Source organism: Sminthopsis crassicaudata, chromosome 1 (assembly GCF_048593235.1).
Source record: "Sminthopsis crassicaudata isolate SCR6 chromosome 1, ASM4859323v1, whole genome shotgun sequence".
In the NCBI taxonomy this organism is placed as follows: domain Eukaryota; kingdom Metazoa; phylum Chordata; class Mammalia; order Dasyuromorphia; family Dasyuridae; genus Sminthopsis; species Sminthopsis crassicaudata.
Window position 1 is genome coordinate 48,201,877 of NC_133617.1, and position 26,787 is coordinate 48,228,663.

The 26,787-nt window shown below is 39.2% G+C and overlaps 1 protein-coding gene across 1 annotated transcript; it reads left to right on the forward strand.

Annotated features, from left to right (window-relative positions):
- Positions 1-834: 834 nt before the first annotated feature.
- LOC141561733 (tetraspanin-36-like) lies at positions 835-26,212 on the forward strand. The gene is made up of 7 exons (XM_074301689.1): positions 835-1,007; positions 7,807-7,998; positions 12,443-12,517; positions 16,923-17,018; positions 17,462-17,596; positions 19,081-19,164; positions 22,100-26,212. Exons 1-7 carry the CDS (start codon positions 954-956, stop codon positions 22,184-22,186), a joined length of 723 nt encoding a protein of 240 aa, XP_074157790.1. The 5' UTR covers positions 835-953; the 3' UTR covers positions 22,187-26,212.
- The last annotated feature ends 575 nt before the right edge of the window (positions 26,213-26,787 follow it).

The window sequence follows — 26,787 nt, forward strand, 5'->3', positions numbered from 1 at the left end:
TAGCCTTAAACAATACTTTAATTGTGACTTGAAACTTTGTAATAACAAAGAGAGCTATAGCTAAAAAGTTGCAGGTGAAAAATAAAATAAAAAGTTGCAGGTGTTGTCCCTTCCTATTTCCCACCACTTCTTAGTTAGCATTGAAGCACTTATTTTAAAGGAGAGGATGGCTTTGGATTCTATGTCTGCTTATGTATCAGTTCTCAAGGAAACTTAAATTAAGAGTTTATTATTATTGTCTTGTATTTTTTTTTATTTATTTCTGGGTTAGATCTCTCTATTAGAATGTAAATCTGGACTCCCCAAAACAATGGGAGAAAAAGCCAGGCGAATCCTCCCTCCCACTTGGAGGGTCTCTGCGTTCAGGTTTCCCATTTTATGCTCTGCACTCCCTTTGCTGACACCTTGTCAGTTAGGAGATGCCCTTTCTCCCGAAATTGTAACAAATCTCTTTTGGCTTTTTCTTACTTTCAGAGCCTCTGCTTGTTTTTGTGGAGCAGATACTGTCCCACATACCTTTCTCTTTCTTTCTTCCCTCCCTTCCTTCTTTTTTTATTTCCTTCTTTCCATCCTTCCTTCTTTCTTCCCCTCCCCTCCTTTTTTCTTTCCTTCCTCTTTCCCTCCCTTCCTCTCTCCCCTTCTTTACTTCCCTCCTTCCTTCTCTCCTTCTCCCCTCTATGTCTACATAGGTATGATACCCTTACCTACATTTTACAGATAGGGAAACTGAGGGTCCCAATGAAAATCAATAAAGACTGATTGTGTGGGGCTTGGGGTGGGGCGGGACTGCAGCTGATCCTGGGGGCTGAAGCTCTGGGAGGGGCCTAGGGGGTGGGGGAAGGGCCTGGCCGGGCTGCGGGCCTTCTTCAGTTGCTGCTGGCTCTCTAGACAAAGCGAACTCCCGGGTTAGAGAGCTGCAGCGGCAGCTGGGACGTCGCTTCTCCCGGCAGGCCATGGATTCTTCTTCCTTCCGGGGGCTGTTCCGCCTCTTGGGCCTCCTGCTCTGGGTACGAGTCGCAGTTGGGCTTCTCCCTCTGCTCCGGGAGCTAGGGCTGGGTCGGGTGCGGCTGGGGGGAACCGAGCGGGGCCGCGGGCGCTGTGTGGACGATTTCGGCTTTAATTTCTCAGTTTTCCTCCACCCCACCCGGGCTAACCCTCCGCGGTGTGTGCAAGTCCTAGTCTGAGAGTCGGGAGAGCTGGACTTCGTCCCTGCCCCGCTATCAGTTCTCTGTGGGACTCTGTCCAAATCTCAGCCCTTCTCGGGGCCACGGTTTATCTGTTTGTAAAAGTGAGAGAGGGCTCGATCTCAATGCCCTCTAGCACCTTTCGCCCCTGACAATCTCGGCTTCTTGTTTTTGGGATTTGGGTAAATGACGACCTAGAGAAGGTGCCCGGGTGTGTCTGAGAAAGGGGACTGACCCGGGGCTATTAACCTTTAACCCACAAACCTGAATAGCCACTTTGAGAGGAGGAGGAGGAGGGAGAGGCTATACCCCATTTCTGTAAAGGGGAAGAGAGCCTTTGCTAGTTGTTTGGCCCCAAAGGGCAGAAATAGAGACTTTAAGGCTGGAGCTGGGGTGAGGCATTTAACTGGAAGGGGGAGACAAGCTCCAGTTCTGGAAGGGCTTCCCGAGTATCGCAGGGGTCCCAGAGTGCTATAAGCTGTCTCTAGAAGTAGTGGGGCTCTTCTCTTTCCCCGCCCCCCTTCCGTTCGATCTTCTGGAGATAGAGTTGAATTTGCTAGAGGTGTTTATGATAAGATGTGGATTGGATTCGATTCCCTTCTTAAGCTTCCTGGTATTAAGTGTGTAGGGGGTGAGGGCAAGGAAGGGAGAGGTAGAGGGCCTGGAAGCAGTAACCCCAGTAACCCCAATGGGGAGAGATTGAGGAGTGACCTGGGGGAAAAAACTGAATTCCGAACCTATGATTTAATCTATGTGAGGGAAAACTCCCCACTTTGTAAAACTACCCCTGCAAATATAGTTATCAATCGTTTCTAGAAGTTTTGTAGTTGATTTTCTAAGTATATCATCATATCTTTTACAAAGAGTGATAATTTGGTTTCCTCGTTACCTACTCTAATTCCTGTTATTTCTTTTTCTTATTACATTGTAAAAACAGATCAACAGCTGGTGTGTCTTAGGGGACATTGAGAGGTACAGTGATTTGACTGTGCCCACAAAGCTAATGAGTCAGAACGAAGATTTTCCTCTTTCTAAAGCTGGTCCTCTGTATACTCTGCAGTATGATGGAGGTGGTACAAATTGTTGTTGAAGTTCTTATTCTTAGTATTCTTTTACAGGTTAAAAACTTGTAATGTACAGAGTAACAGCAACATTGTGCCATTATCAACTGTGATCGACTTAAGTCTCAGCAAGACAATGATCCAAGATTTCAAAAGACTCATAACTATCCATCCAGAAAAAAGAACTATGCAGATCAAAGCATGCTATTTTCACTTTAAAAAAAAAAATTTTTTTTTGTGGCTTTCCCCTTTTGTTCTTTCTTTTACAGCATGACTAATGTAGAAATATGTTTACATGTTTGCACATGTGTAACTGTAGCAGATGGCTTGAAGTGTCTTTGGGAGGGAGAAAAAAATGAATTCAAAATATTATAAAAATGAATGTTGAATTATCTTTACACGTAATTGGAAAAAAATAAAATATTTCCAGGAAAGAAAGGGAAAAAAAACACATATAAATCTAGGTATAGGATTTATGCCTCCAAAAATATGTTTCACTTTATTTCAGGAGCAGAGATTTTCCTTTGATTCAGTTGAACTGGGAGGCAGAATCTGTCTCTGATCTTATCCCCAAGCTTGACCTTCTCTCTCTCTCTCTTTCTCTCTCTCTAGTCTTGCCATTTGTTTCTCCTTCCTTCCCTCCACTTTCCTAATTTTACTTCCAAACAAAGCAATTACTATCTATCAAGGTAAAATTCTCTGGTTGGTCCAAACTGCCCTTCCACTTCCCTCCCCCCCCCCCAGCCTTAAATTTTCTCTGGCTCCAAGGTGATCCCCTGTCTATACTATGACAAAGTCATAAACTAAGTAATCTCAGAGATCCCATCATTCCATGTTCTATTAATTCTTTCAATCGAGTCCCTAGTGCTGAATTGGCCAATAGTGACAATAGAATTAGAGGTCTTTAAAAGCAGAGACTGTTTCCTATTCCAAAATTCACTTAGCACAATGCCTAGTATGAAGTAAACACTTTTTTGGATGGATATCTTGTTCTTTGCTTTCTGCAGCTCTCTATAATTTAAAAAACATTTTTGCTGAGTCTTCTGAGTTTTTTTAAAGCTTGTGTTCATGTAGTAAGGATGACTACAACATAGCCAGCAAATCTGGCCATTTTTGGCTTCATGAACATATTCATTCAGTTCCTCTGCCCATCATTTGGATTTATTTATTTACTTACATATATATATATATATATTTTTTTGTTTGTTTGTTTGTTTTTGTTTTTGCTGACGCAATTGGGGTTTAGTGACTTGTTCAGTCACAAAGTTAGAAAGTGTTAAGTGTCTAAGGTCAAATTTGAACTCGGGTCCTCCTGACTTTAGCTGTCCCTTAATTTGGACTTTTTAAATAGACCCTATAATGGCCTCCCTACTTCCAATGTCTCCATGGTATCTTCCATACAGTTTATTAATTTAGTTCAATTCAATTGAAGGCCCAACCTGAGGCAGGTAATGTTAGATGTTATTTAGGATCAAAAAACAAAAAATGAGAATATATTCTTTGGAAGAGAAACAACACAAAACCTTTTCTCCCTTCTTGAAGCCTTCCCTGATTTCCACAATTGAAAAGTATTTTCTCTTTCTTCAGCTCTGAAAAATAGTCTTCCTAACTATGTGGCTTCCCAGCTGAGGAACTTTCAATGTCTCCCTATTGCCACTAGGGGAAAAAATATTCCTTAGTTTGGCATTCAAATTCCTCTGCAGCATGGTTCCAACTTATCTTTTCCAGTTTATTGCACATGATTTCCTCTTTTTCTCCTTCACATATACTGTATTATAGACAGACTAAAACACAGCTGCTCTCTGAGCTCTTCTGGGCAAGTCATCCCCTGTACCTGGAATGAGCTCCCTCTTCATCTTCTTCATCTTTTCCTTCTAAACTTAATTCAGCTGCTACTTCCTTAATCAATAATCATTTATTAAGCACCACTCCAGGCCCTACTGGAGATAAAAATACAAACTTAAAATGATTCCTGCTGTCAGGGAGCCTATTTTCTGCATGGGAAATTCAACATGTTTATAAATAAATACAGAAATGAACCCCAAAATTATGCATGGGAAGATGGGCATTCATACTGGAAAAAAGCATACGTATTTATACAGTTATCTTGCTGCACATGAAAAATCAGATCAAAAAGGGGAAAAATGAGAAAGAAAATAAAATGCAAGCAAACAACAACAAAAAGAGTGAAAATGTTATGTTGTGATCCACATTCAGTTCCCACAGTCCTCTCTCTGGTTGTAGATGGTTCTCTTCATCACAAGACCATTGGAACTGGTCTGAATCATCTCCTTGTTGAAAAGAGCCACATCTATCAGAATTGATAATCATATAATCTTATTGTTGCCATGTACAATGATCTCTTAGTTCTGCTTATTTCACTTAGCATCAATTCCTGTGAGTCTCTCCAGGCCTCTCTGAAATCATCCTGCTGATCATTTCTTATAGAACAGTAATATTCCATAACATTTATATACCATAACTTATTCAGCCATTCTCTGTAATGTTCTTCTTTCGGTTTTCTGGAGGTCTTGGAGCAACCTTCTTTTCAGTTCAGTAATCATCACAAGAATAGCCAGGTGTTAAAGTCCAAATTCTTTATTGTCTCTTTCAAAATCTTGTTTCCTTGCCTGGGGCTTCAGCTAGCTTTCTTAGAGGCCTTCTGGAGTCTTGGTTTCAGTGGAGAAGCTAAGGAGGAGAGCCTGCCACCAAGGTAGGCATAAATAGGCAAGGTAGGCAAGATAGGATAAATGAATCTGAGTCCAAGGGCTTATGCTTCAGCCTCCAGTCAGTTTGTCTTCCCTAGCTCTCTCTCCAAGCCTCTCAGTCCCCCAGGAGAGCTACCCAGGAGCCTGACTGAAGGTAGAAATGAATTTTTCTCCTTGGCTCTGAGACCTTGGCTTCTCTACACTGAATATAAATCAATCATTATATCAATAGGAAACCTGTAAAGGGCTAGAACTGAGCAATGCACTTGGATAATGAAGCACGTGAGACTAATTGCCAATTGGACAGTTCCATATTAAATTGTTTGAAGGTTGACCCTCCCCAGCTGTTTTGTGCTGACTTGATTGGTGGGACAAAGAGGGGGAAGTGACATGTGTGGGAGGAGTAGGAGGAGGAAGAAGAACTGAGAAGCAGAAGCTGACTCAGTCTCTCCTGGCGTTTGAGGGAGGAAAGTGTGTGTGAAGTTGCTAGGCCTAACCCCCTGACCTTGACTGTAAAAGATCAAGAATAAAGACGGTTAGTGATCCTGACTGCGGCTGATTTCTGGGAAGACAGAGTTCCAGCATTTTGGCGCCCCACATTGGGCGCCATTTGTAACATGCACTCCTGGCAGTTACAATTACTAGTCTGTCCTAGGCCCAACAGAATAGCTTTGACCACTGACCTTTGCAGTGTCAACTCTACCTGGCTTGCCTCCTTTCAGGCCTTCAAAGGTCTTTGGCCACGATCTCTTGAATCTATAGTTTAATAACCAGTAGCACACTCAAGAACAGCCATGTGTAATCTTTAAAACCTTTATTATACCTACTCACACAATGCCCTGAATTGTCAGTTCCCTAGTGAACACCTGGTCTGAAGATCCACATGTTCACTACCAAACTCCTTACCTCTCGGCTATCCATCAGCTTGGCTTGGCTTGGCTACCCCAGGCTAGGGAACCAGGTTAAAGAGAGCGACTGCTGTCTGCAGTGGGCTTATAAAGGGCCTATGAGGTCACACATTCAGCCAACCAGCGAGAGAGTCGTCGCCCATTATGAAGCTATCTCAATATGGACAGGATCCCACCCACAGGGCAGTCCTATATCCACAGAGAATACTTCCGGGCCTCAGTCTCCTGTTGCACTGTGCAAACACTTAGGCCACTGTTGAGCCTGGTTCTCATTGTCATACTTTTGTTTACTGATCTGCTGCTTTGTACCTCCTTGGGCATAACACTCTGTCATCTCATGGATCAAGTGAACTATAGCTGGTGCTAAAAATTTAGCTTGATGAGATGTGCGGTTCCCGCAAAACAAGAGAAGGGAATTGTAAGGGCCCTTTAAATGGGTGGACACAGTATCACAGAGTGAATGAGGTATAATCAATTCCAAGAGAAAGGCTGGAGTCAGATTCCAAAAAGGCATAAAGGTCAAATGGGAATTTGTGGTCTTTAAACTAAAAGAATGGGGATTCCCTGAAGCTTCTTACACACCAGTAGCAATATGATTAGGATTGGTCTTTAGGAATGTCAATACCATCTTTCACCAATGCCCTCAGTTAAGAGAGTTCTCCTAACTCCAGTTATCTGAGGGCATTTGTCTGTCTGTTTTTGGAAGTGGTTCCCTCTAACCATGCAACACTGTATCTTGTAGTTTACTCATCTGTATCATAGCATACCACTTCTATCCTGTCAAACCCTCCACACCCCCAAAATATAAGTAGTGGGTAAATTTTCTTTTTGGTATCCTTAGTAATAAACATGAAGTTTTGTATTCAGTAAATTTTTTCATAGTATTTTATTTTTATATAGTATTTATTTATATATATGTAAAGATAGTTTTCAACATTAATTTCTGTAAGACATTGTGTTTCAAATTTTTCTCCCTCTCTCTCTCTTGCCCTTCCTCAAGACAGCAAACAATCTGATAAAGGTTAAATATGTGCAGTTCTTTTAAACATATTTCCATATTTGTCATGTAGTATAAGAAAAATCAGACAAAAGGAAAAAACCATGAAATGTTGGAATACATGGGAGCCACCTGACAGTAGCTGCTGGAGATCCAACCCAGAATGAATCTCATCTTGATACAAGGAGACTGAGAAGCAGTTGCTGTTCTCTGACCTCTTTGATTGAGAAGCCATTGCGTTTTCTGACCTCCCTCCTCTTCTCTCTTCCTCCAATTTATCTCATTCCTAGTCCACAACAGCAAAGGCTGCCCTGCAACTCCTTCAGATGCTATGACCCATAGCTGTGGAGGCTCTCAGAGAATTGACCTGACCCTTAACAATGAGAAAGGGGGAAAAAAAACAAGCAAAAAAAAAGGTGAAAATACTATGCTTCAGTCCACATTCAGTCTCCATAGTTCTATCTCTGGATGCAGATGGCATTTTCCATCTCAAGTGTTCAAAAAATGTTTTCTTAACTAACTGAGCCTTTCAAAGAACTCAGAAATAAGCACAGAGTTGCTTTCCATTGTAGGGGAAGATCTATTTAGTATGGACATGACAAGAAAGCCTCCCTCCCTTCCTTTCCCTAATCTCCCCTTCTTCATCTCTGCCTTCCTTCAAGTTCCAGCTAAAATCTCATCTTCTACAGAAAGTCATCTCTTTTATCTCAGATGTTTTCTCTGTGTTGAGTACTTCCAATTTAACCTGTCTATATTTTGTTGTACATAGATGTTTTCATGTTGCCTTCCCTATTTAAACTGTAACTCCTTAGAGGCAGGGACTATCTTTTTTGTCTTTTTTTTTTTTTTTTTTGTATTCCAGGCATTTAGTACAAATACTTGTTACATAGAAGACACTTAATAAATGTTTATTGCCCAAGTAACTGATATATGGCTCTTATATTTCAGGGAGCTGCAGCTGCCATGGCTTGGGCTGGTATCACAGCTCTCAGAACCCATTGGAACTATCAGTATTTCTGTGACAATCCTTTCTTGGTGGTTCTGGGCTGTTTGGTAGTGATCACAGCCCCACTGCTGCTGATTACTGGGGGCCTGGCTGTAGGTGTATCCCGCTGGAACACTGGTCCCTGGCAAGGCATGGTGAGTGTACCTTCAGCTTAGGAACGGTTCTTTTCTTCCTTTCACACTTTCACATAGTCCTATTGTTGAATCAAATCCTAGGAGCTGCTTCTTGCCTTATCTCCCTGCCAAGAGCCTTAGTATCTTGTTAGATTATTCAATTGACTAGCTCTTTTTAAGCATCTTCTCGGTGTCAGGTGAGGTGTGTGTGTGGGGTGATTTACATACATTCATACAGTAAAAATGAAGTAATTTCTACTCTCAAGGGTAGAGCAAGGAACTTATAGTCTATTCTTTTTTTTTTTTTTAACATAAATTTACTTTTATTCTAAACTTAGACACAAAAAAAAGAACATTTCTATGCACACAGCAAAACACAAACTTTAAAATATATGATCAATTTTATATTCTTTCAATACTGTCTGTTTACCTATGATTCCTTCAGATCTTCGTACAGAATGTCCACTATTTACTGTCACTCTCTACCCAGATGCTAATTCAGTTCAGTTCAGAAATTCAATTCTTTCTGTAACTTTTTTAAAGTTACAATTATGTTAATTTCCCTATATATTCCCTCCTACATAAGACCCTTCCCTGGTGACAAAGAAAAAGATTTATGCCAAATGCTATGTGATTGAGGCAGCTGGTGGTTTAGTGGGTAGAGCACTGGACCTGGAGGTAGAAAGCTCTGAATTCAGTTCCAGCATCAAATACTTCCTAGCTATGTGAGATTAGGGAAGTCACTTAACTTGATTACCTGATAAAATGGATCCAGTGGATCTACTAGAGAAGGAAATGGCAAACTGCTCCAGTATATTCACCAAGAAAATCCCAAATAGGGTAGACGTAATTGAAATCACTGAATGATGTCAACATAGGCAACATTCCACTCCGGCAGCCCACCATCCTTCTCTTGAGAGAAGGGGCATGTTTTCCAGCATCTTGCCTCAGGAAGCAATATCAGTCGTCAAAATTAATTCAAGTTCAGCTGCTTAGGAGTATTATTTTCATTTACTTGATTGTAACTGTGTATTATAAGGCACTAGGTAGCACGTACAGCATTATCCCTGGAGTCAGGAAGCCTCTTCTTGAATTCAACTCTAGCTTCAGTCCTTACTAGCTTTGTGACCCTACACAAGTCATTTTACTGTTTACTTCGGTTTCCTCCTCTGTAAAATGAATGGAGAAGGAAATGGCAAATCACTTCAGTATCTCTGCCAAGAAAATCTTAACTGGAACACAAGGTTTTGCAAAGATAAATGTTGAAAATTATCTTTGCATGTATTTGGAAAAATAAAAATCTATTGGGGAAAAAAAAAAAAAGAAAATGCCAAATGGGGTCATGAAAAATCAGACATGACAGAATAACAAAAGCCATTGTGAACCTTTTCCAAGTTATGTTTTCTTCACTTTGCAAGCATTGCTCCAGAGTCTCAAAGGAGGAATTTGTTATTTGTCTTTTCTTAAAACACAACAATATCCCATCACATTCATTTGTCACAGTTTGTTCAGCCATTCTCTAATTGAGGGGCATCTACTTTGTTCCATTTTTTTAGTGCACAAATGCTGTTGTGATTATATTGATGCCTGTGGCACTTTTTATTTTCTGCTTTGGAATTCCTCAGAGGCATGGTGATCAAAAGCAGATGAACAGTTTACTGAATTTCTAAAAAAAATTATAATTCCAAATTGTTTTCCATAACAATTGGACAAATTCATGTATATCAATGTGTACCTACAAAGGTTTTTCCCTACCCATGTTCCACAAAAAAGCATGAATTTGTTTGTTTTACAGTTTTATAGATAAGGAAACCAAGACCCTAAGGGATAAAGTGATTTGCCTGGTCAACCCATGAATGGGTAGTTGGGGATCTGGGACTTGACTAATCTAAGATATCAGTGCTTACTATACTAGGCTAGACTTTGATGGAGCATCTTTTTTCCATTTTAGATGAAGAAAGAGGGCATGCTATGGTCAACACAGAGACAACTAAGCCCAGTAGAGAAGTGTTAGCTTGGATTTCAAGAAGTTCATTCAAATGCTACATCTGCTATTCTCTAGCTATATACCCTAGGATGAGTAACTAAACACCTCTAGACCTCAGTTTCCTTATTTGTAAAATAAGGTGTGTGGCCCTGGCCAAGTCAAGGATAAGCATTCAGTGTTCTTCCCCTAACTCACCAAACCTAAATTGCAAAGTAGTCATTTGATCCTAAAAGTAAAAGGGAGCCAATGAAGGTTTTTGGCAGGAGCATGTATGAAATGGTTAGGTATGTGCTTTTGAACAGCTAAATAGAAGGATTATTGAAGAGGGAAGTGTCTTGGGGGGCAGGGAGACCAATTAGGAGACTATTGCAAAAAGCAAGGTAAGAAGTAACGAGAGTTTGAACTTGGGAGGTAGCTGTCCTCCATTCTTTCAATCCATCCTCATATGATATGGTTTCCAGTTTCCTTTTCATCTTGGTTGCCGCCTTTTGGGTAAACTCTGGCATCCCAATATTGTAATAGCCAAAGTAAGGTAAATTGTGACACAAAGTTCTGAGCATGACCAATTTATTACTAAAGCAAGAATTCACTTAAGAAGTAGAATCTCAGCTTCCCAAGCAAAGCTAAGACCCCAAATGATGGAGACAATTCTTTTATAGTTTTAGGGAGCACAGAAAAGAGGAACCTAACTAGCTTTATGAGTGAAAGAAAATATGATTGGATAAAAATTAGGAATGAGGGCTAGCAACAATCCCCTCCTTCTTTGTCCTGTGACTAGGAAATGTTCATTGTTTGAGTCCAGCTGCATTTACAAGGACAGAGATAGCAAACCAGACATTTTTGGATAACAAACCAGACAGCCTTTAATGATAGATTGGTGGGATAGAGATACCAGAGCAGACTCCCTGGAGTCCACCTCTATCTTTCAAGGGTAACATATTTCCTTAACACAAGAATAAAACAGTGATTAACAGGAGAGTTGAATTCTAAACTTAACTCATTATAGGCCTACTTAATTTCTGAATTAAGTTTGGAGACAAAGAATGATGACTTAGGCAATTACGGGACAAAATCAAATAAATGTAAATGGGACCAAATAAAAAAGATAGTGAATCAATCTGATTATTTCGATATCTTTCCTAAAGTATAGTCCCACAACTGGACATAGTACATTCTGTGTACTAATGAGGGCAAAGTACAGTAGGATCTCCTGTGCCTGTTGCTTTGCTGACTTTCATTGAGCTTGCAATACACTAAGATCCATGGATCTTTTTCACATTTTAAAAAATTTCAATAGTATTTCATTTTTCTAATAACATGTAAAGATAGTTTTCAATATTCATTTTTGTAAGATTTTGAGTTCTAATTTTTTCTCCCTCTCTCCCTTATCTCCCCTTTCTCTAAGACAGAAAGAAATCTGATATGTTATACATGTACAATCATTTGAAACATATTTCCATACTAGTCATCACATGAATTGCTGCATAAGATGCTTCCCATTCTCAATTTAAGTTGCTTCTCCTATGTCCTAGAAAAGCAAACACCTCTACCTAAATCCCAATTAAATTACAGTCTCTCCTTATGGACTAGCAGAAATCTAATTCAGTCTGGCTGAACAAATGTTTGTTAAGCTTGTAATGTACAACATTCTGGGGCTACGAAGGAAAAAAGGAAAAAAAAAACATTCCTGCCTTCAAGGAAGCTCATATTCTAATAGAAACAGTACTGATTCTTGACTCTGATTTATACTAGCTGTGTGATGTTGGGGAAATAACTTCCTTTTGGCCCAATTTCCTCATCTTTAAAATAGGGATATTTTAAAATGTGATACTTCTTTCAGAGTCTAGTTATTAGGGAAATGCTTTGTAAACCATTAAGTCTTATAGAAATATAATGTGATTTATTATTATTATAGATGATAACAATAGTTTTAACTAAAATTCTAGCTGAATCCCATTTTCTTTTGTTATTCTATAATTATATATTTGAAATTTTCTCATCTTTGGAAGTTTTTTCTTTTTATTAATTAAGAGACTTTTGGGGTCGCTAGATGGTGCAGTGGATAGAGCGTTGGCCCCAGAGTCAGGAGGACATGAGTTCAAATGCAGCCTCAGACACATACTTACTAGTTGTGTAACCCTAGCCAAGTCGCTTAACCCCAATTGCCTCACAAAGAAAAAAAAAGTTAAAAAAAAAAAAAAGATTTTGGAATAAAAGTTTCAGTAATGATGACTTCTATTTCTATAGCATTTAGAACTTGCCTTGCAAAATTCTTATGGGTTAAAGAGTACAGGGAACATTATTTTCATCTGTAGATGAGGAGACCAAAGTCCATTGAAAGGAAATCATTTTGCCCAGCTCGTGTACATTGAAAGTCTAAGATTTAAATGCAGGTCTCTTGACTCTCATACCATTGCCCCTGCGGCCTCTGCCCCCTTGGAACATGTTTCATGCTTTCTCTCCTGTCTTCTCTCTCAGTTTCTGTATGGAGTCATGGTTCTGCTTTGTATGGAAGTCTCCTCTGCTATTTTGGCAAACACAGCATCCTGCCAGGTAAGTCTCCTACAGAAAGTACAAAATCTCCTGTAACTTTCATTTTAGACAACTGCTATTTGGGCTCAAGGGCAACTGGGTCTCACAGTGAACAGAGCACCAGGCCTGAAATCAGGAAGACAAATGTGACTTCAGACATTTATTTGTTGTATGACCTTGGGTCAATCACTTCTCCATCTGTAAAGTGATCTGAAGAAGGAAATGGCAACCCACTCTAATATTTCTGCCAAGAAAACCCCAAATTTGCTTCAGGTCTAAAGAAGCTGAGAGGTGGACCTTGGGAATTTGTACCCTGAGTAACCATGAAAGTGACCCAGGGGCCTTTGGGGACTTCAAGGGTCACAGGAATCTGAGGTCTAAAACTGGAAAGGACCTCAGAGGCTATCTAGTCCTATCCCTTCATTTTATAGATATGGGGAAATGAGACAAAGAATGACTGTGTGACTGTGTTGAATAAACAACAGGCTAACCCACACAAGGTTTTTGAGTTGAAAGGAATCTTAAAGATTCAACCCCTGTGACTCTCTTTATTTGATACAAACTGAGGTCTTAAGCATTGGAGAGACTTCCCAAGTTCATGTGACAGGATCTGCCAATCTCAAATCTCAATTCAAATACTAAACAGAGAAGTTTTTATTTTAACTTAAAGGCATACTGAAGGTCATACCTGTGCTTTTCTTGATCCTTACAGTTTAGAGTGAGTGTACGCTCCTTCCTCAAATTTTAAAATTTTCCCCAAAATAAAAAATAAATAAAAAATTTCAAGACCCAATGGGTTTCTCTGTCTACCATACTGTCTCTTCATGGAATGGGGAAGCCTTAAGTGTTCATGAAACTGAGAGGCTAAAATCACAGGGAGATGGTGAAAAGGTCAACCCTGGTGAAGATAAGGTATTTAGGGAGTCACGTTGTAGTCATGTTGCCTGACAGATGGGAGATATATTAATTCCCATTTCTTTAGCACTATGAGGTTTGCAAAATGCTCTTCTCCCAAACTCTCTGGGTGCTAAATAGAATATCCACCATTTTACATGTAAGGAAACTGAGTCTAAACAAAGTGAAAGGACCTTGTCACTCAACTGGTCAATGTCAGGCCCTGGAATTTGAACCTAAATTTTGTAACTCCAACTCTAGAATTTTCCCTACTGTGTCCACAGTACCTCTGTGAAAGGTATGGATTCCTCTGAAGATATTAGAGCTATTAAGACGGTAGACTGTCAGTTCCTTTACCTGAGAGTCTTTCAGAGTACAGTGTGCCTGATGTATATAGTGGGAGATTAATGCATACCTGTGAATTAGCTTTCCTGTTTCTGCCAAATGTCCCAGGGAATAAAGTCTGATGGGTCATTAGCAGGTTTGGGCATTCTTCATATTACTATACATTCCTTCTATCCCATTTTCTACCTAACAGTTTAGGTTATTTTTTCTCTAGAAATTCAATTCAGCAGTAAATATTAAGTATCTATTGTGTGGAAGACCCAGGTTTGGTTTAGGTTTTTTTTGGGGGGGGGTTGTTTTTTGGGGATTTTTTTGATGCAAAGATGAAACATGATTCAGTTTCTACCCTCAAGAAGTTTTTGTTTTACTATGTGATTCTGGGCAAGTCACTTAACCTCAGTTTCCTCATCTATAAAATGGAGATAATAGTAGGTTATAAGTTTCAAATGAGGCATGAGGTTAATGTCCAAAAAGTATTTTGTAGACTCTGAAGCACTGTGGTAATATCAGCCATCATTATTATGCATGGTTCTCAGGTGTTTGAAGAGTTGCCATGTTGTTTGGCCTTAGAGCACAGAACTAGGAGTGATGAGGTTAGTTATTCAATTTCTTTGGGCCTTTTGTATGCAACGTGAAAAGGTCGGAGTCCATGATCTCTAAGCTCTTTCAGCTCTAAAACTTTAGATCTTGTTATCTTAAAGTGAGGAGTGATAGATGTAGAGTGGGTATCAAGAAAAACATTCTTAAGATTTTCCACAGTAGAACAGACTGCTTCCAGAGCTAGTGAACTTCCAGCAGAAAGTGGGTAAGGACTTACTGGAAATATTATAAAAAAAGGTTCTTTTTAGGTATGGATTGAGCTTCTTCCAGTTCTGGGATTTTGGGAGAGTTGGAGAATCACATCTATGGAAGAGCTGCTGTTGACTTCTTGCTGAAAAGACAGACTTGAGAGCTTAAATAAATCTTAGGTTTAAAGCATGTCTGAATATTTGCCTAAGTATATTCCTTCACATGTTTGACTTATGTCCTTCAAAGTAGAATATTATCAGAGAAAATGCTCTAGGGAAGTTTGTGGAGGGAGAATTCTTTTTTAGCTAAAGGAACACTTAAAGTTCAATAGAAGAAGTGCTGAGACTTAAAAAAAGAAAAGAAAAAAAAGGAGGTAAATCAGAATAGAGAAAAGGATGTTGGATTTAGAGTCAGAGACCCTAGTCTTGACCTGAGTGAAATATATTTAATCTTTGTGGATGTTGTTTTCTCATTTATTAAATGATGGAATTGAACTAGATAACCTCTAAGGTGCCATCTAAGCACAGGGAGAAAAAGTAATTTTATGTCTGGTAAACTATATGGGAAAATCCTTGGATGGGCAATCAGTTCTAATGAGGTATATGCTGGTAAATATTTAACAAATGGTGAAAAAAAGAAAGAAGGAACAAATGAAGGAAAAGAGGGAAGAAAGAGAGAGATAAAGTAAGGCTGGAAAGAAGGAAGGAAGGAAGAAATGAAGGAGAGAGGAGGAAAAGGAAGGAATTTTTAAGTCCAATTTTTCTTGTGCAGCAAAATAACTGTATGGATATGTATACATATATTGTATTTAACATGTATTGGTCTACTTGCTACCTGGGGGAGGGGATGGGGGGAAGGAGGAGAAAAGTTGGAATAGAAGGTTTTGCAAGGGTCAATGCTGAAAAATTACCCATGCATATATCTTGTAAATAAAAGCTATAATAAATTTTTTAAAAGAGGCAATTGGAGTTAAGTGACTTGACCAGAGTCATACAGAAAAGGAAGAAAAGAAAAGAAAAAAAGGGAAGAAAGGAAGAAAACCATTTTACTTCTAAATTTTATCCACATTATTACCATTCTTCATATTAAATCTAGACAATGAACACAACAATCACTCTAGCCCTGATTTGTAATGAATGCAATTTCAGAGCTATAAACTCTTAGCCTGAAGATATAACACTCATTTGAGCTGCTCTGGTGCTTCCTTTGATTCTAGTCCTAATTCTTCCACTAATATGCTTTGTGACTTACAGCAATGCTTCTCATTTCTGGTCCTCAGTTTCCTTCTCTGTTAAATGAGAGGGTTGGAGTCCCTGTCTCTCTTTCCCGTCCAGAGTCAAATGTTTCATGACCATATAAGCAATGGTTTGCTGTAGAGGATACCAAGAGCTACTTTGGTATAGTGGAAAGTAGGCTGTGGTTGAAGTCCAGCAAGCTGGGTTCAAACCCTAGCTCTGGCATTTACTACTTGGGAGATTTGGGACAAATCAATTCAGTATCTCTGGGTCCCCCTTGATTCATCTTTAAATGAGGGGGATAGATTAGCTGGCCTCTAAGATCCCTTCTACTCCAAAGTATATGATCTTATGAGGATGTTCTAGATCTGGGAGTGCCCTTTATAAAGGTATAGAAGTAGGAGAAGGTGGGAGGAGATTGGGGACTTCACTTTGTCTGCAATATAGAATATATGATTGGTAGTGCTATGCCTTAAGATTGAAAAAAATAGCCTACTATCAATGTATCAATGTACCAATGCTACCATCAAGATTCTTTCTAACTTTTTGCTATGATGAATAGTGTTGCTGTATGTATTTTTGTACAAACAGGTCTTTTCCTGCTGAGAGTAACATATTTTATGGGTAGGAGCTCAGTGGAACTGCTGAACCCCCTTTATTTTATTTACTTTTTTAAAATGAATTTTTGTCCAATAAGAAATAATCAGCTGAACCTAATGAGTGAATTTAATAAATAGCCATAAAGTCCTATGTTAGGGTTCTAAAAATAATATTCATAATATGAAAATAAATAAGAGTGTGTGGGAAAATTAATTTAGGGCTTTCTTGGTTCATAAACGCAGCATGTGTCAGATCAACAACAACCTAAAAGGCTAATTCTATTCTAAGTTGTATCATGAGAGACTGGTAGCTAGGAGGAAGGAGATCATAGAGCTTTTGTATTCTGCCTGGCTCCAGCGGCCTCTGGTATACTATGTATCTATTTCTGGGTACCATGTTTTAGGAAAGATATCAATGAGTTGGATAGAATATAGAAAAGGACCCAGGAGAGGCAAAGCCCACTGGCCAGGTGACAAGAGGGGATCCAATCCCTGAGGATAGGCTGTTGCCAGACTCAGAGCTGCTTTCCCTTTATAAAATGTGGATGCTTCTGTCATTGTCAGAGAGACTGGGAAATGCACGTGCTGGATGATCTTCTCCATCAGTATGGAAACCAATCTGACCCCAAGTCCAGAGTTGTTGATAGACTCCAAGAAGAGGTAAGCCTAAAAAGAGATTTGTCATTCTGGCTTCTTCAGCAGAAGGATCGATGGTCTGTTACTATCGAGTCCTCAGCCTCTCCACCATCCTTACATCATCATTCCTGGAACAGCAGAGCCATATCTACATTGCTCCTGCCTGGGAATGAGGAGGAAGAGAAGCACAGAAAGCCCTCTGATGGTGGTTGGAAAGGAGGGAGGGAATGTGTGTATATGTTTGCTTCTCCCTTCCTCCCTCCCCCTCTTCCTCCCCCCCCTCTCTCTCTCTCTTTTTCTCTCCTCCTCTCTTTCCCCTCCTCCCTCCCCTCTCCTTCTCTCTCTTTGTATGTGTAGATGAGGTGGGAGAAGAGAGAATAGTCACTGGTGGAGAGGGGGAACAAACAGTTGTAGGCGCCTTTCAGGGTGCCTTCTCAAGCTCCTTGTGGCCTCTTTATCTCTCCCAGCTGCAGTGCTGTGGGATTCACAATTACACGGACTGGAGGGTGACGGGCCACTTTTCTGCTCCTACAAGCTGCTGCCAGAAGATTTTTTCAAATTGCACTGGTGCCTTAGATTCTTCTCAGTTACTGTATCAGGAGGTAGGTAACTTCAGGAGCTATGGGGAGAGAGGTATTCTTAGTCCTAGCTGCCATTTATGTGGTGCTTCAGGCTTCACAAAGTGCTTTGCATTTGAAACCTTCACAATAGTCCTATGGAGTAGTTACTATAGGTTTTATTTGCTTATTACAGAAGAGGAAACTGAGATCTATGGATATAGAACTTAATCAGTAAGTATAGCATACTGGAATGGAAAGAGGAAAGGATTTAAGCTTGGGAAGATCTCTGATCATTACTAGCTGTAGGACCTCTTAATTTATCTGAGCCTGGGTTTCCCCATTTGTAAAATGATACTTGACTATCATTAACTCTGCAAATGTCAGCTGTTATTCATAAGAGTAAGATCTGAGCTTGGCTGTGTCTTAATTCTGAGTCCCAGGTTTCCATAAGCGTGCCGCCCCTTTGGCATTCCACCTACCTCTCCCCAAAATAAGAAAGAGACAACACTGGGCATTTGCGCCTCTCTGCCATATTTGGCCATGGCATCATGGCTTCAGTTTGGCTTATCTCTTCTTCCAAGGTACAAGGGTTTTGAGGTGAGGAGTCGGAAAAACCCTATTGTGTGCAAAAGTTTATGCTTAGAAACTTGCTCATAGTAGATGTAAAAAACTAAAACCCCTATCAGTGAGATAAAAAGAAACTCCCACCTGAAATGCTTTTGCTTGTACTGTTCACTTTTTAAAATATTCATTGAATTGAACAGAAGTGGAAAGGGAGTTGTTTCTCTATGAATTGCATATTTATATATTAATCAGATGACCTTATAGCTTACTCTTTATAGCTGGTGCATCATATGGACTAAATCACCAATCCCTGCACAGAATCTGCAGTGTTCTATTCTCCAGGGGTCAAGACAGTATGTTATAGTGGGAAGAGCCCCAGATATGGAGCCAGCAGAGCTGGGTTTGAGTTCTTTCTCTACCTCATACTGAGGGAGGAAATAAGTATTTATATGCTTCCTACTATCTGTTAAGCACTTTTTTTTTTTTTTTTTAACAAATATTATCCTGTTTGATCCTCACAATAATTTTTTCACCATTGTGTAGTAAGCTGAAACAAAAACTGCTTAAATGACTTGCCCAGGGTCACACTAATTCTAATTATCTGAATTGATAAAAATACAGTGCAACATAGATAATGTTAATGTGTGATTTTCTAAATCAGTGTGCAGCCTAAAGGAAGTAGTTTCTATTAGAGTTTGAAGATACCAATCTAGCCCCACCATATTCTTTTACAGATAAAGCTACTCAGAGTAATGTAATGATTTGCTCAGGGTAAAGACCTACTGAGTGACAAAGGACAGATTTAAGCTCGGATCCTTCCAAGTCCAACAATCTGTCCATTATTCCTCTCTGAATCAACTTAAAGTGGGTTAATAATATATACTCTTGTCATGAGAAAAGTCTTCTGTAAAGCATCAAGGTCTGTAGATCTGTGAACTGTTACACTGTTATTGTTTGATTAGGGATGCCTGCCAAAGCTGGAGCAGCTTCGGAAGCTTGTTCTTGGCCATGTGTTGTGGTGCTGCATCGGGGCTCTGGTTCTTGAGGTGAGTGCCTGAGGTGGGCAGGATGATGACTGATACCATTTCTCAGGCCTTCTCCTCAGGATTGGGTTTTGCAATTTTATCAGTCCTGATTCCAAGCCAGGCATATTTGATCATGCTGTAAGCTTCTGGAGTAGATGTGTTGATGCCTTTACTTCCTGATTTTTACTGCCTCTATCAAGTGCTCAGCACTATGATAGACACATAGTAGTGATTTGTCCAGGGTCATGAAGTAAGTTTCTGAGGCCAAGTTTGAAGTTGCATCTTCCTGCCTCTAAACCACTCCTTTAGCAATGTTCCTATTAAATGACTTGTTCAGTAAGTGACCTACTCTGTACACCTACCCACAGTACAAAGAAACCAGGTTTTCCTGGATCTCACGTCATTTCTGTTTGCCATGCTGCCTCTCATTGGAGAGGACTGAATTGAACTGGAGAAGATAGAAAAGGGCTGGTCAGAGAAAGAGGAAGAAAACCTGAAAAATGTATGGCACAAGGCTGAGAAAAGGAGACTTTTAAAGGAAAAAAATGTACCTTCTAAGAGATTTAGAATAAAGGTGAGGGAGAGAAAAGATGAAAGAGCAATTAGAAGCATCACAGAGAGAAATGTTTCAGGGAAGGGATAAGAATGGAAGTTCCATTGCAAGGGGATGCAAAGTGAGTGAGGAGGTTGTGGACAAATGGACACACTAAATGTAGGTGACTAAGAAGGATGGCAAGAGAGGAGAGAGAAAAAATGGGATGGTAAGTAAATACACAGGGCAGTTTCCAGAGACAGGGAAGGACTGTTTGTTTTTTTTTGTTTGTTTGTTTGTTTTAAGTGGAGGTAAGGGAGGGGCTAGTGAAGGCAGAGTTGGGGAGAGAAGCAGCTGGAGAGGACAAGATACATGGAAGTTCAAAGGAGACAAAATGATTTGCAGTGCCATTACTGGGTCTTTATCCCAAGGAAATTTTAAAGGAGGAAAAAGGACCCACATGTGCAAAAATGTTTGTAGCAACTCTTTTTGTGGCAGAAAACTGGGAAAATGAGTAGATGCCATTGAGGAATGGTTGAACAAGTTGTGGCTTATGAAGGTAATGGAATAACTATTTTTAGTGATAAACAAGTTTATTTTAGAAAGGCCTGAAAAAATTTACATGAACTGATACTGAACGAAACAAGCAGAACCAGGAATACACTGTACACAATAACAGCAAGAATGTGTGATGATCAACTCTGAAAGGCTTGGTTCTTCTCAGTGCTTCAGTGATCCAAAGCAATCCCAATAAATTTTGGACAGAAAATGTCATCTGCATCCAGAAAATGAACTAAGGAGGCTGAATGTAAATTGGCACGTGCTATGTTCACTTCATTTTTCTGTTTGTTTTTTTTAATCTCTTCCATGGTTTTTCCCTTTTGCTCTGATTTTTCTCTCCCAACATGATTTATAATGTAATGTGTATTAAAAAAATAAATTTACTAGGAAAAAGAGAGGGGGAGAGGGGGAGAAGACTTGTCATGGAGTCAAAAATAGTTGCAGATACCAGATCTACACTTAGAAGCATGATTTTAGGCAAGTCATTCTGAGCCTCAGATTCCTTGTTAATGAAAATAAGCTTGTGCTCCCTACCTCTTAGGGTTGCAGTAAGGTAAGCATCTGATACAGATGTGAGCAGCAACAATATGAGTTCTTAAAGGAATTGAAAATGAGGGAAATGGAGAGGAGAGATGGATGAGGTATCCTTGGATGGGGCAGCTAGGTGGTACAGTGGATAGAGCACCAGCCCTGAAGTCAGAAGGACCGGAATTCAAATCTGGTCTCTGGCACGTAACACTTCCTAGCTGTGTGACCCTGGGCAAGTCACTTAATCCCAAATGCTACAGGAAAAAAAAAAAAAAAAAAAAAGAGGTATCCTTGGATTCCTCAAGCTAAAGGAAAGATAAGGATGTGGCTACAGAGATACAGTTGAAAGAGTTCTTGGCATGAGCTTCTCATGCCCTCTGTTGAGCTGCCTTCTCTCTTATCCTTCCCTAACACTTGATAGAACATATAGCAAAATGAATTAGAAGTAGTAAGGAGCCATTGGAATACACAGTGGGAAGAAGAACTCTTTCTGTCTTTTTTTTTTTTTTTCTCTCTTTTTATCCCTGTCTCTGTTTCTGTCTCTCTTTGTCTCTCTCTCTCTCTGTCTCTCTCCTCTGTCTCTGTGTCCCTCTCCCCTGTGTTTCTCTGTTCCTTTCTGTCCCTCTCTTTCTTTCTGTGTCTTTCTCCCTCTGTTTCTCTGTTTATGGCTCTTGCTCTCTTTATATGTATATATATATATATGTATGTATGTGCATTTCTTTATCTTTGTCTCTATGTATCCATATGTGTATAAAATTTTGTAAACCTTAAAATGTCATAAATGTTATCTGTTTATAATAATAGTAATTACTAATTGGTAACTTATCAAAAGGTTAAACTTTGACAGAATTTTGTTTTTGCACTAAATTGGTGTTATTTCCTAAGTCTTTTGGTTCAGAGGTCAGAGAATAGAGCTGGAAGAGACCTTAGATATTACCTAAGACCCATTTTATAGATAGTGACTTTGAAGTTTAGAGAAGTTAAGTCACTTGCCCAAGATTAGTTATGTAATAAGTAGCATAGGAGGGTGTGAATCTTGGTCTTCTGTCCCATAGCTAGTACTTTTTTTTTTGTCCCTTTACCAGACTATCTTTGCTTCATTTGTATGTCTGATCCCCATATTGGGTTTCAAGATAAGATGGCATTGGGATTTTTGGAAAATTCCCCTTTCTTATCAGGTTATTCTCACTATGTATGGAGTACCTCCTGAAGAGGTTGGGGTGGTATTCATAAGTAAACAGGCCTGCCTTGCTAACAGGCTACTATTTTTTCTTCATGTTGGAGGGGAAGGTAGAGAGGAGGGTGGAAATGTCTTACATTCTCCTTGTTTTCCAGCTGCTTGCTGCATTAACCAGTGGATTTCTCATGAAGCAGTCAACTATTTCGGATTATCACATCTTGGAGTCAGGCACATTTTCCTAAAAGGGAGTTTTTCCATGAAAGTAGAGGAGACCACTGTTACTTCATGAGTATAACTTGGGATGAACAATGGAGCCCAGGTTTTCGGTGCTGTTTTAGACCCATTCAGGACCTTGGGTCTTGAGGAAAGTTGGTGACGGTTTCCTAGCTAAGCTGGTTTACCCCCTCCTCAAAGTATCTCCCAGTGGGCAGAAATCCAGCTCAGATGCCTGACATCAGAACCAGGGCAGACTGGTTGAAATGGGGAGAGCTGGCTTTGTCTGGACAATTAGTGTATTGGGTAGGGGTGGTTGAAAGATAAACTAGTGGGATGTGCAATTGAGGTCTCCTTGCTTAGAAAAGAGGCTCATTCAGTGCCTAATCCAACATATGGAATCCCCTGTCTGCCCGTCTCAACTTTTTTGATATTCCCACCCCTTGTTGCCTTTACTCTTTCCCTTTGTTGTATTCCTGATTACTCCTTCCGCTTGTTCCTTTGTGCTGAAACCCAATAAAACAAGTTTATACCAAGTTTTAAAAGTCAGCAAGTTTAGCAATATATAACAAGTTTATATTAAGTTGATAATACTTCCCATAAGAGCCCTGAGTTCAAGCTTCTCCTGGTATTGTCCAGTTATAGTTCTCAAGCTCTGACTACATAGCAGAAAAAGTTTACTGAACTTACCAGAAGTGTTTGCTCAGCCAGGAATTTTAAAAAGTGAGTTCTAATCCTCTTAAGTTTAAAGAAGATGAAACATCTAGATGGTACAATGGATAGAGCACTGGCACTGAAGTCAGGAGGACCTGAATTCGGATTCGACCTCAGACACCTAACATTTAGTAGCTGAATGACTCTGGGCAAGTCACCAACAACAAGCAAAAAGGTTTAAGGAAGATGAGTTTCTTACTGAGAAAGAAACTTCCAGTGTCATACTGTGGAACTGACATCAAAAGACAATATGACAGTCTTAGGATCACTCTGATGCTCTATTCTCACAATATAATCAATGTAGGACCCAGATGGAGGCCAAAAAGCAGATGGTAGCAGAATTGTTTGAAGACTAGATAGCTGTGTTGAAGGAGGAGAATCACAAGAAACAAGCAAAAAATGGAAACTGAAATGAAAGAAAATGGAATGGTTTGAGGCAAATCCGGAAGAAAGAGGCAGCAAAACTAGAACCTCAGGTGGTCTTGGCAGGGCCAAGCAGAGAGAAATTCAGGTAATACAAATGAAAATAAAATTAGAAAAGACACTAAAGAGAAGAGCATGGCCTTAAAAGCAAGGAAAACTTGATTTGAATCCTGTCCCAGGCATTACCTGTGTGACCCTGGACAAGTCAACTTCCCTATATCTTGGTTTCCTAATCAGCAACATGAGATTGGATCTAATGACCTCTAATTGCACTTCCAATTCTAATTTTATGATCCTAAAATTTTTCATTATTTTATCCTTGGAGATACAGGGGAGTCAGATTAAAGCAGCTATTAAACTACAGTGTGTGGAAATCCTGTAAATGATAACCTGAACCAAGTCAGAGGTTTCCTGTCCAAGGAAGGAAACAAAACTAAACCTGTGGGTGTTGAGTAGGAGAGCTTGGAGATGTGAGCTATTCCAATATTAAATAAAGGGAAACTGAGGCTGAAACTTAAAGATGCTCAAAAGCCAGAGAATAACTGACAAAGGAGTGTTCTTGACTGGGCCTGGGATTGAATTCAGCTTCTGACATTTACTTGTTATATAACCAAGGGGAAAAAAATCACTTAATCATAATAGTTGCTAATTTTTAATGAAGCATTTTATGATTTGCAAAGCACCAAATATTTCTTATCCCAGAGCAGACATTGGAATCAGGAAGATACCTTAAGACTTAAATCTTTCTCAGCTTCAGTTTTTCCATCTGTAAAATTCCCATCTGAATTATGATAATATCCAAGTTCCAGGGCTATTGTGAGGATCAAGTAAGAAAGTATTTTAAAACAATTTGCAAAATTTAAGTCAGTTTATAAATGCTAGCTATTGTTATAGTGGTGGTGGTTATTTGATCTTTAGAACAACCCAGTGAGGAAGATATGATAGAGATAATATTAGTACCAGCTTAGGAGTATTAAGAACATAAGCCCCTTTAAGATAAAGACTGCCATTTTGGTCTTTGTTATCTATAGTGTCTAGGTTGGTACTTGGCACATAGTGGCACTTAATAAATACTCCTTGATTGATTGCTAATTGACACCCAATTAGTTAAAAACTAACTAAAATTTTGTTAAATGGTTAACTTCAAAGAAATCTTAAACTGGAAATGGGTTTCTGAAGCATTATTGCTATAACATTATACATACCGCCTCAACTTGTAAGGGCCTTATCTTGAACTGGAGGTAGGTTTCAAAGGATTATTTCTACAACATTATACAGACTGCTTCAATTTGTAAGGGCCTTATCTTATCTGTAGCATAAGGAGATTGAATATATGATTTCTCAGTTTCCTTCCAGCCCTTAGGTCCCAAGAGCCCAAGTGGAAGAGATACTTCCAGGTGAAATATTATCCAATAAAGATTATCCAATAAAAAGTTAGAGAAAGAAGTGATGACTCTGCCAAAAGGATTGAGACACCTTTGTCAACCAGTTAGTCAAATCTGTGTTTTTGTTGTCATTCGGTCATGTCCAACTCTTCATGATCGTACTTGGGGTTTGTTGTGATTTTTTTTGTGGAGATACTAGATGGTTTGCCAAGGTGAATATCCAGAGTCACACAGCTGTTGTCCTAGGCTGGATTTGAATTCAGTTCTTCCTGACTCCAGGTCTAGCTCACTGCACTTTGCACCACCTGAGGGTCATGTATTCAGGACATGGCCAAGAAGATATGTCAAGTCAGATGGGTGCTGCCCACTTGTGGTGATTCATAAAAGAGATGCTGAAAGACTGGAAATATTAATAAAATTATAATATTTTGGTCAAGAAAATTTAAAAACCTCGGGAGCAACAAAGGTGTTTTCATCACTTCTGCCAATCAAAGAAGAGAGAGGAACATTCAGAAAGTGAACAGTTGATGAAGATAACATTGATCTGGGAATTGCTGAATAATTGTGTATGTGAATACCGTAAGAAATGACAAATAGGAAAAAGTCAGAGAAACAGGAAGACTGGCACAAACTGATGAGAATGAAGTTGGAGGTAGAAGAACAAAATGACTACAATAATACATGGAAATATATACTAAAGGAAGCTAAACTCTTAAATGTAATGACCAATTTTTTAATCCTGGGGAACAAGTAATGAACCATAATTCCATCTTCTCAACAGAAAGGTAGAAATCTACAGGGAAAGTGTTGTATACACTATCAGAAATAGTATTTTGGTTGGTTTTCTTTATTATTTAATATGTAGATTCTCATGGACTAAAATTCTGTAAGGAAAGTTAGCCCCGGAAAATAGCAGAAGCTCTCAAGAATGAAATTCAATGGCCATCAGTTGGAGAATGGCTGAATAAGTTATGACATATGAATGTTGGGGAATATTTCTATAAGAAACTATCAACAGGCTGATTTCAGAGAGGCCTGAGACGACTAACAGGAACTAATGCTAAGTGAAATGAGCAGAACCAGATCATTTTGCACAGCAACAACAAGATTATACAATGATCAATTCTAATGGACATGGCTATTTCCAGCGAGATGATTGAGGCCAGTTCCAATGATCTTGTAATGAAGAGAGCCATCTACATCCAGAGAGAGGACTGTGGGACTTAGTATGGATCACAACATAACATTTTCACTTCTTTTGTTGTTTGCTTGAATTTTATTTTCTTTCTCATTTTTTCCTTTTTGATCTGTTTTGTGCAAGAAGATAATTGTATAAATACATATGCTTAAATTGGATTTACATATATTTTACCATGTTTAACATATATACTTGCCATCTGGGGAGGGGGTGGAGGGAAGGAAGAGTGAAATTGGAACACAAAGTTTTGCAAGGGTCAGTGGTGAAAAATTATCCTTGCGTATGTTTTAAAAATAAAAAGCTTTAATAAGAAAGAATGGAATTCAAAAGAAAAATAATTTTGATAAGGAAAAGGGGAAGTCACCTGAAGTGAATAATGTTGATGATATAAGGAACTCCTTAATCAATTTATATTTTACAAAGACAAAACATAGAGGATGGACATGAGAGCAGGTAACTGAGGAAGAATACAAAAGTATGGTATTAGTCCTGTAAGAAGTGTCAAAAGTGCTAAACTTTAGAATGAAAGACAGGTGCAAAAGTGTGTGTGTGCATTAGCTATTTTGGGGGGAGGGAATAAGAATAAAAAGGGAGGATGGGACTACTGCTTTGAGTGATTGACAAGGCTTATTTCTTATTTTGCTTCTCTTTTCTCTGTAGAGAAGTATGACCTTTGGACTAGAAAAGGACAAACTTCAGTAATAGGTAATAGGACAAGAAAGGAGATAGTTAAAAACAACAACAACAAAAAAAAAAAAAAAAAAAACAAAAAAACACCTGGCTGCTTTTAATGAATTCACTCACTAGAACCAGATAAACTGAACCATTTGTTTGAAAGATCATAGGGAAAAGAAGATGAGGTGTTAATGGATTAGGGGGAACAAATGTTATGCAGTTTTTAAAAGGATGA

Bases quoted from the DNA above. Each gene is read 5' to 3' on its own strand.
- LOC141561733 (XM_074301689.1), top strand. From the start codon at position 954: ATGGATTCTTCTTCCTTCCGGGGGCTGTTCCGCCTCTTGGGCCTCCTG. The intron at 12,518-16,922 runs GTAAGTCTCCTA...TGTCATTGTCAG, and splicing joins CAAACACAGCATCCTGCCAG to AGAGACTGGGAAATGCACGT. The intron at 19,165-22,099 runs GTGAGTGCCTGA...CTTGTTTTCCAG, and splicing joins TCGGGGCTCTGGTTCTTGAG to CTGCTTGCTGCATTAACCAG.